This window comes from Stigmatopora nigra, chromosome 7 (assembly GCF_051989575.1).
Source record: "Stigmatopora nigra isolate UIUO_SnigA chromosome 7, RoL_Snig_1.1, whole genome shotgun sequence".
NCBI lineage: Eukaryota > Metazoa > Chordata > Actinopteri > Syngnathiformes > Syngnathidae > Stigmatopora > Stigmatopora nigra.
In genome coordinates this window covers 14,227,342-14,248,169 of record NC_135514.1, presented here as the reverse complement: position 1 = coordinate 14,248,169, position 20,828 = coordinate 14,227,342, and the positions used below count along the sequence as shown (strand labels likewise).

At 37.5% G+C, this 20,828-nt stretch overlaps 1 protein-coding gene across 3 annotated transcripts in view; it reads right to left on the bottom strand.

Annotated features, from left to right (window-relative positions):
• LOC144199320 (uncharacterized) overlaps positions 1-20,828 on the bottom strand; it is a 68,078-nt gene that overhangs the window by 31,031 nt on the left and 16,219 nt on the right. For 2 of the 3 annotated variants that reach the window (XM_077720863.1, XM_077720865.1), the window contains exons 1-2: positions 17,704-17,852; positions 10,090-10,188 (exon numbers count right to left, since the gene is read on the bottom strand). In XM_077720863.1, coding sequence (XP_077576989.1) covers positions 10,090-10,136 — 47 coding nt within the window. In that variant the 5' untranslated portion in view covers positions 10,137-10,188; positions 17,704-17,852. Of the gene's footprint in view, positions 1-10,089; positions 10,189-17,703; positions 17,853-20,828 lie in introns of those variants that run through there. The other variant, XM_077720864.1, reaches the window with a different exon arrangement.

Here is a 20,828-nt window from a genome sequence, read left to right as displayed (position 1 = left end):
ACCCGCGGCCGAGCCGTGCCATGCTTGCTTACCCCGACAAAATGAAAAATCAATAAGCGTCCCCCAAACCCGCAGACACCATTTTTTTTTTTTACAGGACAATTGACCATGACACAGTGCTCCCTAAGTGGTGGCTACATTATTTCCACTCGCTTGACTTAAGATGTATGAGATCTATTTTTTGACCAACGGCACCTGCCGGTCAACGCTTTAGGGAAAGTCAAGTAGTGGCGGCCATTAAGCAAAAAAATAAAAAATAGATTTCATGAAGTTTTTATTGTTTTATAACTGAAACTTAAGTAAATATAACAATATAAGGTGATTCATTTATGAATCAATTACTCTAATGTTAGTATAGTGAAAGTAAACAGTATAATTTTGTGTATTTTTATGTACTTAGTCAAAAATCGCCACCCAGAAATTTACCAAAATGTAAATCGGTACCCAAGAGATTTTTTTCTAAGGAGATTGGCTATTAAAAGAGGAGTAGAATCACATTGATTTTTAATTTTGACATGCAAATTTGTTTGGAGTACAATTTGTAGTACAGTATGGCGAGTGGCTCTCAGCACTTCTTGGTTGAAAGTGACTGAGTAGTTTACACCCGTGCAGAATCAGCACTGGACATCACGCACTTACACACGGAATCAATTCAAAACTAGATTAGTACTCTTGTGGAGTGTTTGCTATGGTGGACGAGAATTGTTGGGTGAACTCTAGAGTTCAAATGCTTAGAAAAAGGGGAAAAAAACAGCAATGTAAATTGCCACAACATGAACACCAATACCAATCACTTTTTAAAAAACGAATGCAAAAATGTAAATTGGTCAAAGCCAAAATACTCATTGTCACATAACTTCAAATGCCCAAAACATAAACTCCCGCAATACCCGCAAGGCAAACCCAAAATACCCAAGACCCAATCCCCAAATCCTACAACACAAAGCCCAAGTACCCACACAGCAAAAAACTACAATCCAAACCACAAATAACCAAATTGCATTACTTAAAATAACAAACAACCTAACAACCTAAAGCCCAAATACTCACAACCCAAAGCCCAAATACTCACAACCCAAACCCCAAATTCCTACAACCCAACCCCCAAATACCCACAACCCAATGCTCAAATACCCAAAACTAAACCCCAAATACCCAAAACTAAACCCCAAATACCCAAAACTAAACCCCAAATACCCAAAACTAAACCCCAAATACCCAAAACTAAACCCCAAATACCCAAAACTAAACCCCAAATACCCAAAACTAAACCCCAAATACCCCAAACTAAACAGCAAATAGCCAAAACTAAACCCCAAAATACCCAAAACTAAACCCCAAATACCCAAAACTAAACGCCAAATACCCACAACCCAAACCCCAAATACCTACAACCCAAACCCCAAATACCCACAACTTAATCCCCAAATACCCACAACCCAAACCCTAAATACCCACAACTCAATCCCCAAATCCCCACAACCCAAACCCCAAATACCCACAACCCAAACCCCAAATACCCACAACCCATACCCCAAATACCCCCAACACAACCCCCAAATACCCCCAACACAACCCCCAAATACCCACAACCCAAACCCCAAATACCCCCAACACAACCCCCACATACCCAAACCCCAAATACCCCAAAAAAGACAAATACAAAAAAGCCCACCAGTTCATAAAAAAAACAACAACCCAAAATTAAATAAATAAGTATAGTAAATCAAGTAAACATAAATTCCACAGAAGTAGACATGACACACGGGACTCCAACTATAACGCATTACAGTCCTAAAGTGTCTGCCACACAAAGAAATACCCAAATAAAACCCACACAGGCACAAGTCAACCCCCCAAATTCCTGTAACTTACATTTTAAAGCCCTCCTTGTTTTATTAATTTGAGAAAACTGCACCCCCCCAACATGATGACATCAAACAAGGGATGCCAAAAAATACCCAAGTTTCCCAACAACAGATGTTCAGTTCCCTCTTTCCCACCTCGGGGGGTTATAAGTCACAATCATGCTAGCTGTCTGACTGTATCTTTAAAAAAATTGTCTTCGCCACATTAGGAACGCTCCAAAAAATCCACAGAACAATTAAGACATTCGTCCCAGAGACGAAGGAAGACGGCGACGGGGAACCCAGCCGGATTGACACATTTGTCGACTTGGCGGCGCTTTCTCACCTCCGTGACAGCGGAGACGGAGGGGGAGGGGCTTCTCGAACGGCGACGCGGCGCACCCGCCGCGCCGTGCACTTGGATTAGCTATCATAATATGATGGCAGTAATTGAGCTGGTCATAATTGCTCAATTGGCAATCCTTTCCCTCGGGGGTGCGAGAGACAACTGTTAGTGCTGCGCAAGCCTTCATTACATGGGCGTGATATCGTGATAATTCACTTACGCTATAGCATGACTGGCAGTGATGACTCGGCCCGTGGCTCCCACTAATACATCATTTCCTTTTAACTTCAGACAGGCATTTATTCAAGTCGCACTATCAGGAATTTTACACACTAATTAAGTGATAGAAGAGTACAGTGGTACCTCTTTAACTTAAACACTACTACAGCTCCATCAAATGGATGTAAAACACAGCTCCTGACTACTACTACTACTACCACCATTACAACTACTATTGCCACTACGACCTCTACTACTGCCACTACTACTACTACTACTACAGATAGCACTATCACTACGATGACTACTACTATTGCCACTACTGCTACGACTACTACTATTGTCACTATGATGACTACTACTATTGCCACTACTACTACGACTATTACTATTGTCACTACTAATACTGCCACTGCTACTACTACTACTACTATCACTACTAATACTGCCACTGCTACTACTACTATCACTACTAATACTGCCACTACTACTACTACTATGACTATCACTACTAATACTGCCACTACTACTACTACTATGACTATCACTACTAATACTGCCACTACTACCACTACTATGACTATCACTACTAATACTGCCACTACTACTACTACTATGACTATCACTACTAATACTGCCACCACTACTATGACTATGACTACTAATACTGCCACTACTACTACTACTACTACTATGACTACTACTACAACTAGGACTACTACTATCACTACTATTATATCTAGGACTACTACTACTATGCCTACTACTATCACTACTATTACAACTAGGACTACTACTACGACTACTACTGTCACTACTATTATATCTAGGACTACTACTACTATGCCTCCTACTATCATTACTATTACAACTAGGACTACTACTACGACTACTACTATCACTACTATAACAACTAGGACTACTACTATGGCTACTACTATCACTACTACTACCACTAGGACTACTATTACAACTCCTACTAGCACTACAGCTCCATCGAGTGAATGACTACTACTACTGCTGCTACAACATTACTACTACTACCACTGCTACGACTACCACTACTACTGCCCCAACTACTACTATAACTATGACTATGACTACTACTACAGCCCGGCCATGCAAACTCCACAGATTGAGGACCCACCTGGGATGGAACCCTTGACCTCAGAACCGTGCGGCCGACGCACTAACCGGGCCACCCGTGCCTTCTACACAAAACAAACATGGTGGGTCTGTCTTATACTCTGGTGCGAGACTTATAGTGTGGAAAATTGGGTATATTGAAAAGCATGTCTCACAAAATAATGCAAAGCGTGGCGTTCCAAAACTTCTCATTGGCTTTGATACCACAATCCCACCCTCGTCTCAAGTCTGACTCTACAGACAATAAAAGAATATAAAATCTCAACCCCCGGTGAACTTTACGAACACGAATATTCCGCCAAAGCCGTCTAAAGTACTTCATCACTACACGGCCGATGCGGTTTGATAAAGAGCGCCAAGAGATTCATATCAACTCCTCTCGCCGCCGCTTTCGTCTCACCGAGAGAACGCCTGGTTTTGGGGGCGTGACCTCCTCAAAAATCTGTATTTGGACATGTCCGCCGTTTCTCTTTGAAAATGGCGTCCCGCTTGAATATACATGAATTCTCCTACTTCGGACATGAATTTCGACCATCGCCTCTTCATTTGGAACGGCCGGCTTGAGGCGTGACGGACACGCCGGGTGAAGAATAGAGCGGTCGCCGTGTTATTCCGCTTCTCTGGGCGGGGTCAAAGTTGAAGGCTGACAATATAAGCTCATCGGCACTCCCGACACTTCCCGTTAAGGCGCTTGGCGAGCTCTTAAATATTCATGTGTTCCAACCCCCACTTTGTAATGACGTACAAAATAACAACTGTGTGACAGGAGTGCAGAGACACTGTCCTTTGTGGGGGGTCAATGACAAATAACTGTGCTTCAGAAGCAACCACACAACCGCTAGATCATAGATTTTAGCATCGGAAGTTGGCTAGCCCAAGGTATCGTATTTTCACGACTATAAGGCGCACTTAAAAGTCTTAAATTTTCTCCAAAATAGACAGTGCGCCTTATAGTCCAGTGCGCCTTATATATGGAAAAAATAGAAAACCAAAAACCACCACTGTGGGATATTAAAAAACCACAAACGCCTGAACTGAAACATTACTGTTATATATGCAGATGCCATCTTAGTTTTGCAAAATCTTCCATCATATAGCTCCTCCCCAACTGCAAGAATTTATACAAAAAAAACATCAACAATGGCTGGCTCTAGAGGTGACTGTAAAGTAGTGAGTGAGTGATTCATACCTGGAAGTCAATGGCAATTACCCTATTTTCAACACTATAAGGCGCACTTGAAAGTCTAAAATTTTCTCCAAAATAGACAGTGCGCCTTATATATGGGAAAAATGTCATTCATTGAGGGTGCGCCTTATAGTCGTGAAAATACGGTAGCTTTTACTGGTCTTTCCGTTTGTGAAGTCATTCTAAAAATAAAAAGCAAATACCGCATTTTTTCGCATATAAGTCGCATCTGCGTATAAGCCGCACCCTTAAAATCGTTGAATTTGACAATTTCCCTCGTATAAGCCGCCCCTGATTCACAATTTTTAGCCCCATATTCATGGTTTTAATTAATAGGGAGTGCTAATGTGTTAGATACATTCAAAAATGAAGTCATGTGAGCAGTACAACCAGGAAGTGAGTAAGGAAATGTCTAGTTTGCCATCCCTAGGTAAGATGGCGGCACCCTGAGCGAGCATAAGTGTTTTTTTTTAACGTTTTATGCAAGTTATGCTATATTTTTGTTCTTGAATTTCATTCATAGACATCAAAATCAATTTAATTTAGCATTTTATCTGTTTATATTTGCTCTATTTTAAAATACACCTAATTTATGCGCATATAAGCCGCACCCTCGATTCAGTCATTTTTTTAGCGACAAATATGGACAGCCTATATGCGAGAAAATTGTTAAAATATAAAAATCAGTTCAACAAATTGTATAAATATTCGATATTTTAACATATTGTTGGCGGCACGGTAGTGAAGTGGTTAAACGTTGGCCTCACAGTGCTGGGGTCGAGGGTTCGATTGCCAATTGTATGCTAATTTGTTTCTAGCGATGAGTGATTGGTCATTTGTGTCTTTGTGCTCCCAAAAAGCTTAAGAATGAGTAAAAAAAAAGGGGGTCTAAAAGGTGAATTACCCTGTGACAGCCGCTCATCTTTACAATCAAGATTTACTTACAAATTCCTTCCTTCAGTTGCATAACATTCCATTCCGTCCAATGTAAAAATGACACATTGCTGGCCATAAATCAACTTCCAATTACTACGCTGCAAACTTTGGACGCTCTCCAACATCACAAGAGTCGCCCTCAGACAACTGCCAAGCGTGTCGGCGTTTACTACAGACACACACACACACACTCACTCACACACACTCACGCTTATGGGACTTCCCACAAGTGAGTGTTTTCTAGACAGTAAAAGTGCGAGAGGTGAATGAGGGGGTGAGTTAACAGATGCTTGCCTCTACTAAACTCTCACACCTGCAAAGATGGAGGCACCTGTCAGACTAAATAAATAAATAATATACATACACACACATTTGTGTATATATATGCACACATGTATATGAAATATATATATATATATATATATATATATATATATATATATATATATATATATATATATATATATATATATATATATATATATATATATATATATATATATATATATATATATATATATATATATATATATATATATATATATATATATATATATATATATATATATATATATATATATATATATATATATATATATATATATATATATATATATATATATATATATATATATATATATATATATATATATATATATATATATATATATATATATATATATATATATATATATATATATATATATATTATATATATATATATATACACACACACAAATTTATAAATGTACACATGTACATATACAAATATATAAATGTACACATGTATATACACAAATATACAAATGTACACATGTACATATACAAATATATAAATGTACACATGTATATACACAAATATACAAATGTACACATGTACATATACAAATATATAAATGTACACATGTATATACACAAATATACAAATGTACACATGTACATATACAAATATTCACGTGTGTATATACACAAATACACACACACATGTATACGCACAAATATACACACATACACATGTATACACGAATATACACATATACACATGTATATACACAAATATACACATATAAACATGTATATACACAAATATACACATGTACACAAGTATATACACATACATATACACAAATATGCACATACATATAGACAGATATACACATATACACATGTATATACACAAATATACACATACATAGACACAAATATACACATATACAAACATATATACATACACACATGCATACACATATATACACAAATACACATATACACATTTATACACACATTTACACATATACACACATTTATACACATATATACATAGATATACAAATATATATACACATTCAAAATAAAAAATTGAGGAAGTGTATTTACGTTTCAGGCGTGTTTACTTTTTGGGAGAATTTGGTTTCCTAACCTGAATTTCTTTCATATCTAGAATCTCAACTATATTAAAAAACCTACCACCACAACAACAAAAAAACGAACCCCCCAAAAAAACCTGCTACAAGACGCCAATCCATTGTTCCCGATGCAATCATTTCATGGCCGAGATCTGCCAGTATATCGTACATGACACCATTTGATACATAAAAAAAGAATACATTTCATAGTGTATTTCATAGACAAACCAGGAGTGATTTTGACTGAAAAAAAAAAAAGTAGTTCAGCTCCAAAGCTCAGCCTAGCGCGTATTTGAGGCTCAATTTGTCAAGTTCACTTTCTGTAGAGTGACAGCGAATATTACCCTGGTGAGCAGCCAGCCTCGACGCACAGACAAGCCGGAACGTCTACCAGTTCGTGCGTGTGTTCCAAAGGATACCGACCGACCGAGTGGTTTTTTTTGGGGTGGGTGGGGGAAGTGGGAACCTCCAGAGAAGATCTGCTACATCTGAAAAGAGTACTACTTCATACTTGTCAATTTATACGTTTATTTTTATCATTTCAAATTGTGTACGATTGTTTTAAACTAAGTTTTTTTGGAAAAACTAATCTTGTTTTAGCCATTTTGGCTGTAATCCGGATTCAAAAACGTAATCGCCGATTGCTAATGTTGCCTTTTCACTATATAAATATAGTGGGTAAGCAAGCAATGTACCTAAAACGTCAAGTAAAATTTCCCAAATATGGGATGGATAAATTTAATCTGATGTCAACTTTGGAGAAAATTTAAGACTTTTTATACTTGTTGCACTGTATTATAAGGCGCACTGTATTATAAGGCGCACTGTATTATAAGGCGCACTGTCTATTTTGGAGAAAATGTAAGACTTTTAAGTGCGCCTTATGGTGGTGAAAATACGGTAATTGCTATTGACTTCCACTCACTACACAGTCACCTCTAGAGCCAGCCATTGTTGATGTTTTGGATTATTTTTGTATAAAATCTTGCAGTGGGGGAGGAGCTATATGATGGAAGATTTTCTAAATTAAGATGGCATCTGCATATTTGTTTTGTATTGTTTCAGTTTAGGCGTTTGTGTTTTTTTAATATCCGACAGTGGTGGTTTTTCGTTTTTTGATTTTCAGTTTTTTCCATATATAAGGCGCACTGGATTATAAGGCGCACTGTCTATTTTGGAGAAAAGTTAAGACTTAAGTGCGCCTTATAGTCATGAAAATACGGTACCGTATGTTTTTTTAATATCCGACAGTGGTGGTTTTTCGCTTTTGAGTTTCAGTTTTTTTCATATATAAGGCGCACTGTATTATAAGGCGCACTGTCTATTTTGTAGAAAATTTAAAACTTTTAAGTGCGCCTTATAGTTGTGAAAATACAGTAAATCACACTTAATTGACTGTATTTCCAGTAGAGTATGCCCTCTGTCACATGGTATGTGTGTATTTGTGTGTGTGTGTGTGTGTGTACCTGTCCGGCCAAAAAAAGCCCTGAAACAAGGTCTGATTTTTAGTGTGGATGTGTGTGTGTGTGTGTGTGTTTAATAATGCATGGCCCCAAGCCAGGACGGGTCCTTTGATAAAGTACAGCTCTGCAGCACATGCATAAGCAGCTAGCAGCCATATGCAGAAAGTGGAAATTGATGGTGGGGATAAAGTGTATACTACCTTGTATGTGTGTGTATGTGTGTGTGTGTGTGTGTGGAGTAGAGAATGAGTTTTGAGAAGGATTTATGGATCATATCAATGTCCCGCTTTTGATCAGGTGGCAATTTTATGGGAGGAGTCAGAGGGTGGAGTAGGACTAGTTTAGTTCTTTTGTTATGCGGGTGTTCGGGTGAATTAAGGGTTTTTTGAAGAAATGTGATGGGATTGTGTGTGTTTTGTATGTTGGGTTATTTATATTATTATTAGTATATGGGAAATGGTTTGGTAGATAAGTATGTAGGGATTGAGGTAGGTTTTTTGGGGATGTTTTTTGGGTTTTTTGATTGGGAGTTAATGGGTTTATTGGTGGAGGTCGGGAGGTTAAAAATGTTATATATTTAGCTTATCTTGATACAAGGGTGTCAGACTCTGGTTGGTTATAACATCAACTTGATTTCATGTGGGCTGGACCGTTTTAGATATAATATTTTGATTTTTTTTTATATAAATGGATTAAAAGAACTGGATTAAAAGCCCGGAATATTCAGTTTTTTTATGGATCTAAAACAATGTTTATTTTAGGTTTTTTTAAAATATATTTTTAGATTTTACAAAAGGATTTTTGAACTAAAAAGGTCAGAAAATGGATTAAAAAGTGACAATTATTGATTTAAAAGGGGGAAAATCAGGACATTTAATATACATCTATACTCTTCATTTTAATTTGATCCTATAAATAGAAAATCGCCACTCATGATTTACTTTCCTGGGCCACACAAAATGATGCAGCGGGCCAGATTTGGCCCCCGGGCCACCACTTTGACACGTGTCAAATCGTATTTTAAATGTAGGGGTTTTGTTGTACATAATTTTGAAATAAACTGTACACATGCAATGTAGGTTATGTTTTAAAATCACAAAATTATTTTTTTGAAATATATTACTAAACGGCAAAAAATAAAAAATATGCAAAATTGTCCTTTTTTACAGACTAATCAGTAATATTAGTATATTTTTAGCATTTTTTTGGCTTTTTCATTGTGTAAAATAATGACATTAAATATGAATTACTCGGATTTTAAAGTCAACACCAGTAAAGAAAAAAATACTACAAATTATACTTTTTTTTGATGATGGCTACCCACAAAAATTGTTAAAAAAATATACACTTACCTTCAAAACCTGAATTTTTACAAACAATAACTCATCAACATTTTTAGTCTACTAAAGAATTAACTGAAAGTGTTTCCATGAATATGTAAAAATCATAAATTATGTGTGTGTGTGTGAGCACAGTCATAATCATCTCAAGTCAAGTACAAGTGTGTGTGTGTGTGTGTGTGTGTGTGTGTGTATGTTACCTCCATCCTCTCGTGTTAAAGCTGTCAGTCAAATTGAATGGTGTCATGGGTCAGTGTGCAAAGGTTCAAAGGTCACCGGCATCCTCTCCACATGCCGTTCTGTCAGAAGAAAAAAAAAACGAAAAATTTCACCAACAAGCTGTGAGTGAGAGAGACAAGACGTGGATATGGAGCACATATCACTCTTTTGAATTAAAAGTTCTTATACCCAAACTTTTTCCACTATACTTTCAGTTGTTTTTTGTCAAATACTCTACACAAGTTGGGTTTATATTTAGATACGTGTCACTTGGCAAGTACTGTATTTTCACGACTATAAGGCGCACTTAAGTCTTAAATTTTCTCCAAAATAGACAGTGCGCCTTATAATCCAGTGCGCCTTATGTATGGAAAAAAAAACTGAAAACCAAAAACGAAAAACCACCACTGTCGGATATTAAAAAAACACAAACGCCTGAACTGAAACAATACTGTTATATATGCAGATCAGCCATCTTAGTTTACAAACTCTTCCATCATATAGCTCCTCCCCCACTGCAAGATTTTATACAAAAAATCCAAAACATCAACAATGGCTGGCTCTAGAGGTGACTGTGGTGTAGTGAGTGCTTCATACCTGGAAGTCAATAGCAATTACCATATTTTCACCACTATAAGGCGCACTTAGCAGTCTTACATTTTCTCCCAAATTGACAGTGCGCCTTATAATACAGTGCGCCTTATAATACAGTGCGCCTTATATATGGAAAAAATGTCATTAGTTGAGGGGGGGCCTTATAGTCGTGAAAATACAGTAAGTTTATCGTAAGGGATGGATTAAATGTCTCAAAAACACAAGTTTGAACACGTCCAGTATTCAGGAGTAGCAATAGGGTGAGAATACAGACACAGAAAATGACATTCTAGACATAAATAAATAGGTAATAAAAATTCGGATTGCCAAGAATTTACATTTTCAACAGGTTTTATGACATTAAATTAGATTAGATTACTTTATTCATCCCGTATTTGGGTTAAGGGAGAATACAGACACATAAAAATACATTTTAGACATAAATAAATCAGTAATTATAACGCTAATAAACAAATTGCCACATTGTTTAATTTCTCACCCAAAAAAACCTTAATAAATCCCCTTTAAAACCCCTCCCCTAAATCAACCCCCCCCAAAAACATCAAATTTAGCCCCTCCCATCTACCAGCAACGATTAACAGCGACCAATCTCTGCCCAACAACGTTTCATTCCTTCTCCATACAACGAAACTTTTTAAGTATACGCTATAGCACGCCTCTGGCTTCATCTTCCTCCCAGCTTCCCTTCATCTACGGCACCCCCGCCTCCCCCTATTTCACGCAGTCATAAAGAACAGACATTCAGATATACAAGGGTGGAGAGAATATGACCCCCCCCCCCCCCATCCACCCACCTACCGCCCTCCCCATTTCTTTTTGTTGCAGCTTTAATTTACTTTGTGCATTAATATTTCAGGGCCCTCTGCAGGCTCGCTGAGGGAGCCGTGTATGAGTGTCGAGCCTGGTTTTTGTGTGTCGCATTTCAGCTGTAAGTAAGAAAGGGAAAGGGAGAGGATAAATATTTTAGCGAGCCTTATTGGAGACCCCCGTTTTATCTCAGGCGAACCCCCCCGTGGAACAAGGATCCCACCTTGATAAGCCCTTCTTGATCTAGGGGTCTTTATTTTTGAAGAAAACGGGAAGAATTAGTAAGCAAAGACGCTCGGAGATCAGTCGATCACGCCGTCGGCTTTGATTGATGACACGGTTTAAAACAAATGTCAAATAGTCAAGGTTAAGAGGAGCTATCTATCGTCAATGGTTGGCCAATTGATGGATGTTCTTGGTGTTTCAATGTCTTGGACGCCTTCGTCTGATAAGGTCTTGCTAGTAGCTTGCATGATGATCCAATGGGATCGAAGGAAAGATATCGACTTGGGGGATGCTGATTGGGTTTTGCAAACCAAGATGGCTGACTTCCGTTTGGAAATTTTATGGTGATATCTCAATCAGGGTTCAAATAATCAGTTTCTAGTAGCCTTCAGTAACACATACCGATTTTTATAAAGCAAGATGGCCGCCTTCTCGTTCCGTTTGGAGGAGGGGTTCAAGAGACTTTTTTGTACGATTTGCAATGAGAAATGGTTCCACCAAATTTTGTGGTGATATGTCAATCAAGGTTCAAATAATCAGCAAGTTTCTAGTAGCTTCCAGTAATAAGCACCAGCTTTTGCAAAGCAAGATGGCTGACGTCCCGTTCCGTTTGGAGGAGGGGTCCAGGAGACTTTTTTGTACAATTTGCTATGATAAATGGTTCCACCAAATTTTTTGGTTAGCGGTCAATCAGGGTTCAAATAATTAGCAAGTTTCAAGTAAATAATCAGCAAATTATGAGTAGCTTCCAATAATACGCATTGGTTTTTGAAAACCAAGATGGCCGACTTTTCGTTCTATTTGAAGGAGGGGTTCAAGAGACTTTTTTGTACGATTTGCTATGATAAATGGTTCCACCAAGTTTTGTGGTGATATGTCAATCAGGGTTCAAATTATCAGCAAGTTTCTAGTAGCTTCCAATAACATGTATTGATGTTTATAAACCAAGATGGCCAACTTTGCGTTCCGTTTGGAGGATGGGCCCAAGAGACTTTTTTGTACAATTTGCTATAATAAATGGTTTCAGCAAGTTTTGTGGCCACCTGTCAATCAGGGTTCAAATAATCACCAAGTTTCGAGTTTCTTTCAATAATACGCACCATCGGTGTTTTGAAAACCAAGATGGCCGACTTCTCGTTCCATTTGGAGGAGGGGTCCAGGGGACTTTTTTGTACGATTTGCTATGATAAATGGTTCCACCAAGTTTTGTGGCAATCTGTCAATCAGGGTTCAAATAATCACCAAAATTCAACATTATGATTGTATGTGAAAAGCATTGGTCATAAAAGTAGGACAAATATTTTGCACAAAAAAAACCCAGGCCAGTATGATAAGCAGACACAATAATCTAATCAGATCAAGCGAAAAATGTCAACTTGGAAGATAATTATTTATGCTGATTGACACTTTGAAGGGGCTTTTGCAAACCAAGATGGCCGACTCTGCCTTCCGTTTGGAGGATGGGTCCAATAGACTTTTTTGTACGATTTGCTATGATAAATGGTTCCACCAAATTTTGTGACAATCTGTCAATCAGGTCTCAACATTATGATTGTATGTAAAAAGCATTGATCATAAAAGTAGTCCCAAATATGCCTGACTAAAAGTCATTAAACTACACTACAAATCCAAGGTCCAAATTTTCTCTAGTCCTTTTTCCCATGGCAATACACAAAAAAACCCCACCAGTCCTGTAGGCAATACTTACTTCCATTTAAAGAACTTATTATGCAGCAAAATACGAGTATTTGAATGTTCGGACTGTGAAAAAACACGTATGCAATTGGACGAAGACGGGGGGTCCCTTGCAATTGGATTTTGAAATCGGAAGAGGATGGGGAAGATGCAAAATGGGGTATTTATCACAGACCAGTGACTCTCCAAGCTAGGGGTCTCATGGTCATTGCATCAGGGGCACTCTACAGGACGCCATATTGAAATGAGCCCCCCCTCCAGGCGCCCAGCCACTCCCGTATTTGTGTTTTCCCCGATTGCTTCGGCTCCCCCGCTACTCCTTTCCCCGCCTTCTCCGGCTTCTGATTGGTCCCCGGCTTCTTGATTTGCCTCTTCGTTTAAAAAGCACAAAATGCCTACTGAGATCCAATATGGGCTTGAGGCAGGGGGGCGCCAGCGGGCCCCCAGCAGGGGTGAAAAACACTAGATGAAGACAAGAAGGAGGAGGTGGAAAAAAAAAGAGGGAAAGGGATGCAAAATGTCTTCGTTTTGGGGGGTGGTGGTGATGGTGGCCCACCTTGACCCAGGCGAAGACGGCAGGATGCCATTCATTTTCATTGGATGACCAACAAAGATGGAGGAAGCTTGAAAAAAAAGCCCAAAGAGGCAACTTCTAAAAGTTGTCCTGCGGGTTTTAAGAGTACAAAGAAGAAGAAAAAAAACTTAAAGACTTTGTAGCGTAGCGACGCTAAAGGAAAAGTTGACGACGGCATGTTTTATGCATGGCCGCTGTGTTTCATATCAACAAAGAGTGGGGTAGGGTGGGTGGTAAAAAGGTGAGGGCTGCACCAATGGAGGTGGTAGGGGGGGAGGGGTTATGACAGTTCAGAAGAATACAGTGAAATGTCCAAGTGGGAATTATTCGGGTGTTGGTAAAGGGGGAGGAGCAAGAGGGATGCCGATAAAAAATAATGTTATTAGTGTTGTCAGCTATGTTTCAATGTTGATTACGGATCAAAAAATCATAACAAAACAATGTTATTAGTTATTTTCAACGTTTATGGGGGTGCTAGAGGTAAGATGATTTTGGGTAGCAGGGTGAATTGGTGGTCAGCCAATCGCTAGGCTTAAAGAGAGAACAGTTATTTGTAACTAAGGGGAATTTACCGTGTTTAAGTAGCTAGCATAGCATGCATGATTTTGGGATTTGAGAAGAAATCGGAGTATACAGAGGGATCTAATCTGGGATCGAACCCTCGACCGCAGAAATGTGAGGCCGACGCATTAACCACTTTCCACTGGGCTGTCAACAATATGTTAAGAAATCGAATGTGTTTATCGAAAGTTTAATTCAAAAATGGCTTTGCTAATATTAAAAACAATCATATTCCTTTTAGAAAAACTGTAATTTTACAAGAGTTAGACTTCTTCATTAAACGTATTTTATAGAAAAAATATGACTTTATTGATCAAAAATACTCCGAATGAGTAATTTTTTTCAGGATTAAGATTGTGTTTTGAATCACTTTGGGCCTAACCCTAACCCTAAATCCTCAAAATTATTATAAAATATTTTTTTATGATTCCTACCAAATTTCAAAGACCAGAAAATCCTCTTAACTTTGTTGGTTTAGGCTAAGGGTGTCATACCCAGGACGGTTCGCGGGCCGCTAACGTCAACTTGATTTCACATGGGCCGGACCATTTTAGATATAATATTTTTAAATTTTTATTTTTTATAAATGGATTAAAAGAACTGGATTAAAAGCCCTGAATCTTCAGTTTTTATCGATCTAAAACAATGTTTATTTTAGCTTTTTAAAAATATATTTTTAGATTTCACAAAATTATTTTTGAAGTAAAAAGCCCCAAAAAATGATTAAAAAATGACAATTATTAATTTAAAAGGGAGAAAATCCATAAATCTAATATACATCTATACTCTTCATTATAATTTAATTCTAAAACCAGCACTCATTATTGACTTTCCCGGACCACAAAAAATGATGCGACGGGCCAGATTTGGCCCGCGGGCCTTCACTTTCCCACCAGTGCTTTAGTCCATGGAAAGAACATTTAGTATCTTAATAAAAATTCCCTCCTTTATAACCATTTAACCAATTAAAACGAACCTCCCAATGTCCCCAACAAAAACAGAATCAAAACAAGCTTCCCCATTCCCTCCAAAACTAAACAAAAAAAAACTCATATTCCATCCAAAACTCCTAGAAACTTCCAGCATTTTCCTTCATTCTCCGCCATTCCCCGGCAGATTGCTTATTGCGCGCCTTTACCCCGCCGACTGTTTATTTTCCTTCTGAATATTTAAAACGCGGACGTATTGAAGAAAAAGCCTAGCGTTTAGAGACGCGTTGTCCCAAAACACGGCAATCAGAGAAGGCCATGTATGCAAAGAAGGCAAATGGCGAGGGTGCCGGCACCCCCCCTACCCGCGTTCTCGCCACGTTTGACGGAGTACCTTTCACGCTTGAATACATTAAGGGGGGAACCTGTGGAATGGGAGCAAATGAATGCCCGCTCACTTCCCGCCCGCCCGCCACCACCAAAAAACAACGATTCATCGCCATTACATTTTTCATTATACGTCGGCGATTAAGCGCCCCGGTGGAGCCTACGGCGCAACTGCAAATACCACCTATAGCGCTTACTTATACGCTGCATTTGTTTGCACACCCTGACCCTAAAGCAGGATATACAATGCGGGGTCTAAAGTGGCCAATTCCGATTTGTTGTTTATCCCGTCGATTGACATGTAAAAGTCTTCAGAAAGCAACACATTGAATAAAAATACTGTGACACCTTGACATAAGAGTGTCCTAACAATTTGAGATAAGAGCAAAATTCGGAGCAAATTTGGGAATGAGTTAATTTGTATTTTTTCTCGCATATAAGCCATAAACTTAAAATTGACTGAAAGCAACACACTGGACAAAAATACTATAATACCTTGACATAAGAGTGTCCTAACAATTTGAGATAAGAGCAAAATTCGGGAATGGGTGAGTTTGTATTTTTTCTCGAATATAAGCCGTACATTTAATATTGTCTCAAAGCAAATAGCTTTAGAAAAAGCGCAAATGTAATGCTGTTATTTTAATTTCAAGCTGAATTATTTAAAAAAGGTTCCATATCATATTTACTCGCATATTAGCCGCATCCATGTATAAGCCTTAGCCTTAGAATTGGCTTAAAATGGTTGAATTTTACAATTTATCTCTTATAAGATTCAAGGTTTTTTACCTTCAGATTCATGGTTTTAATAGGGAGTACAAATGCGTTATTTTAAAGAGAATTTTTCTAAAAAAATCATTACACGTGGTATTTCTGAGATACTATGTCAATTAAAAACACATTATGAGAGTTAATATCAGCGCGAAGTTAGCAATTGAGCCAATAATGGTTGTTTTGTTACTGCAAAACTGAAAATAACCAACAAATAGTAAATGTAAATTTGGCGACACCTACAGGTGAAAAATAGTATAACAGAGCTGTAAGTCTTGTGCGCATATAAGCCATACCCCTGATTCACTCGTCATTTTTTAGTTACAAATACTGCTTATGTGAGAAAATACTGTAGTTCATTCCTATGGGGAACATTTGATTTGAAATATGAGTAAAAAATATTTAAAAATCAAATCAAAAGCCTTTAATATTATTATTATTATACACAACTGCCTACAACTAAATTGGTGGTGCTACTTTTCCCAAATTAAAAAAAAGAATAAATAAGTAATATAAAAATATATAAAGGTAAAAATCTAAAATGTTGTCTAAAATAAAAAAAATATTGACATATGAGCTTGGTCTCGGAACACACTAAGATCATATCTCAAGATATTACTTTAATAAATAAAACACTACTAAAAAAGAACCAGTTTTGAAGTCCCAAATTTACATGTTACAGACTTCCTCATCCAAAGGCATGATGGGTAATGCAGTTAAGTTAGCCTCACATGGCATCATTTCTGACATCCATATTTTACTCTAAAAATGTTAGCTCTAAAATACTTTCTATTTTACCCAGACCATTTTGTCCAATGACAGATTTACGTGTCAGTTTATAGTAAAGTCCCGAGAATTGCAAAAAACAACAACAAACCAAACAATGCCCAATACATTACACAAAATGGCCATTCCCAGTGTGGCCACGCCCAGTTTTTCACAAAACGTTTTAGAATTGAACAACTCCTTAAACAAACAACTATCAAACCCTCAATAGTGAAACAAAAGACTTTAAATCAAAATTAACTTACTTATCAAGCAAGATGAAGTTTTGGATGCGATCACAGGAATACAAAACAACAACAAAAAGGCAAAAAATGTTTGAATCGGGAGCCTCAGTCAACACACATGGTCAACTAAATCAACCAGGAAGTGATGGAGGTCATGTGATCAATCCGATTGGTAGACTCACAAAGTCACATGACTCACCAGGTGAGATCCAATGGCAATCATAGGGGAAGAAACACGAAGGCACAACGAAAAAGAGAAAAGTATCACAACAGCACGACACATTTGTTGCTAGGCAGAACTTAAATAAGGATGCATGTTTATTAGTGGCAAAAAATACTTGGAAAAATACACACCACCCCAAAATAGTTTCTTTTTTTTTTGCAGATATCAATGTGCAACAAATAAGTAAAGAATGTATAAGACTGGATCAGAAGAAAAAAGCTGACATAAAATAGATATAAAATGATTTAATAGAAACAATAATAAGGTTAAATAAAATAAACTTACTGTATTTTCTCGCGTTTAAGCTGTACCTTTAAAATTGCATTAAAATCATTTAATTTGAAAATTTCTCTCAAGTAAGTGAGTTTTTTTTTAGTTTTTTTATGCAAGATATGATTTAAAAATAAATTAATTCATAGACGTCAAAAATAATTTTATTAAGCATTATCTTGGTCAACTTTGGGAATGTCAGGTCTAATGTGTGCGCATATAAGCCGTACCCTCGATTCATTCACATTTTCTTAACAACAAATACAGGGTATATGCGAAAAAATACAGTACTTTAAATTCTACACTCAAGTTTCACAAAATATGCAATATTCAAAACTCGCATGACCAAATTGAAATGGGCTTGCAAATGGTTGTCAATTTAAATGACAAATATTTGTCATTCTTTGGAGTACATTTTGGCAACCCTGAGCACCCTGTTTTTGCCCGGCGTCCTATGCAACCGCTTGACTTGCCTGTCCGCTAAGTCCTCCCCTAATGTGGACGTCAAGACAGAAACTTAAATGGGACAAAAATAAAAAACTGCATGATGTGACTGAAAGAAGGTCAGCCAACACAACAGGGATAAAGTTATAAGCTGTAAGAAAAAAAAAAACTGGGTCCGAGAAGGACGTCTATCCTTCCCTAAGCCCAACTGATTGGGGAGTGGTCACCCGGAACGCTGGGTCAGCGTGTAAGGCTCCTTATCATAATGTAGGCCGTGTTGTCTTCTCCATTACACCTCGGCCATTCAATTAGCCTCCATTATCATAGTAATAGAGCGCCACGTAGGCGGGGTCACGGGATGACAAGGGGAAGGCGGAGAACGGGTCGGAACGCCTTGGATTTTTTGGGGCGAGCCAAGGTCGGTCGGGTGTGGGGGACTTCGGGGGGAGGGAGGTGGGACAGCCGAGCGTTGAAGAAGACTTGAAGGACGAGGCTAGAAGGCTGACAGCCATGTTGAGAACTTCAAGGGCTGGCTTCCTTGAAGATGAGAAATCTCAAAGTGCATCTTTAATGCCACACGAGCACGGCGACAGTGTGATAGATGCGTTGACCTTGCGGGACAAACGCCAGCAATTCATTGTGGAAATTAAAGGAGAAAGGGAAAAGACAAACAAGCAAATGAATGCAAGGGGTGGCGTTATGTTTTTGGATTTGGTGGTGATTTTTGGGGAAGAGATGAATGGGGGAAATGTAAAGGTGGTGGATGAGATGATGTGTGGATTTAATTTTGGATGGAAACTGATGGAAATATAGAGGTAAAAAGGCTGATTTGTTGGTGTTTGGGTTCTAGGATTCGTTCATGAATTGGAATTTGTAGGCAAGATTAAGTATTATGGTTGGACTGAGGTGAATTTGGGGATCAAGTAAAAATTGTAGTGGATAAGGACAATTATTACTACTACTACTACTACTACTATAACTACTACTACTACTACTACTACTACTACTACTACTACTACTACTACTACTACTACTACTACTACTACTACTACTACTACTACTACTACTACTACTACTACTACTACTACTACTACTACTACTACTACTACTACTACTACTACTACTACTACTACTACTACTACTACTACTACTACTACTACTACTACTACTACTACTACTACTACTACTACTACTACTACTACTACTACTACTACTACTACTACTACTACTACTACTACTACTACTACTACTACTACTACTACTACTACTACTACTACTACTACTACTACTACTACTACTACTACTACTACTACTACTACTACTACTACTACTACTACTACTACTACTACTACTACTACTACTACTACTACTACTACTACTACTACTACTACTACTACTACTACTACTACTACTACTACTACTACTACTACTACTACTACTACTACTACTACTACTACTACTACTACTACTACTACTACTACTACTACTACTACTACTACTACTACTACTACTATAACTACTACTACTACTACTACTACTACTACTACTACTACTACTACTACTACTACTACTACTTTAACTACTATACTACTACTACTACTATAACTACTACTACTATAACTACTACTACTACTACTACTACTACTACTACTATAACTACTACTACTACTACTACTATAACTACTATTACTACTACTACTATAACTACTACTACTACTACTATAACTACTACTACTACTACTACTACTACTACTACTACTACTATAACTACTACTACTACTACTACTATAACTACTACTACTACTACTACTACTACTACTACTACTACTACTACTACTATAACTACTACTACTACTACTACTACTACTATAACTACTACTACTACTATAACTACTACTACTACTACTACTATAACTACTACTACTACTATAACTACAGCTACTATTACTAGTATAACTACAACTACTATAACTACTACTACTATAACTACAGCTACTATTACTAGTATAACTACAACTACTATAACTACTACTACTATAACTACAGCTACTATTACTAGTATAACTACTACAACAACTACTACTACTATAACTACTACAACTACTACTACTACTATAACTACAGCTACTACTACTACTACTACTACTATCACTACTTCTGGTAGTAGTACTGCTACTACTACTAGGATTACTACTACTAGTAGTAGCAG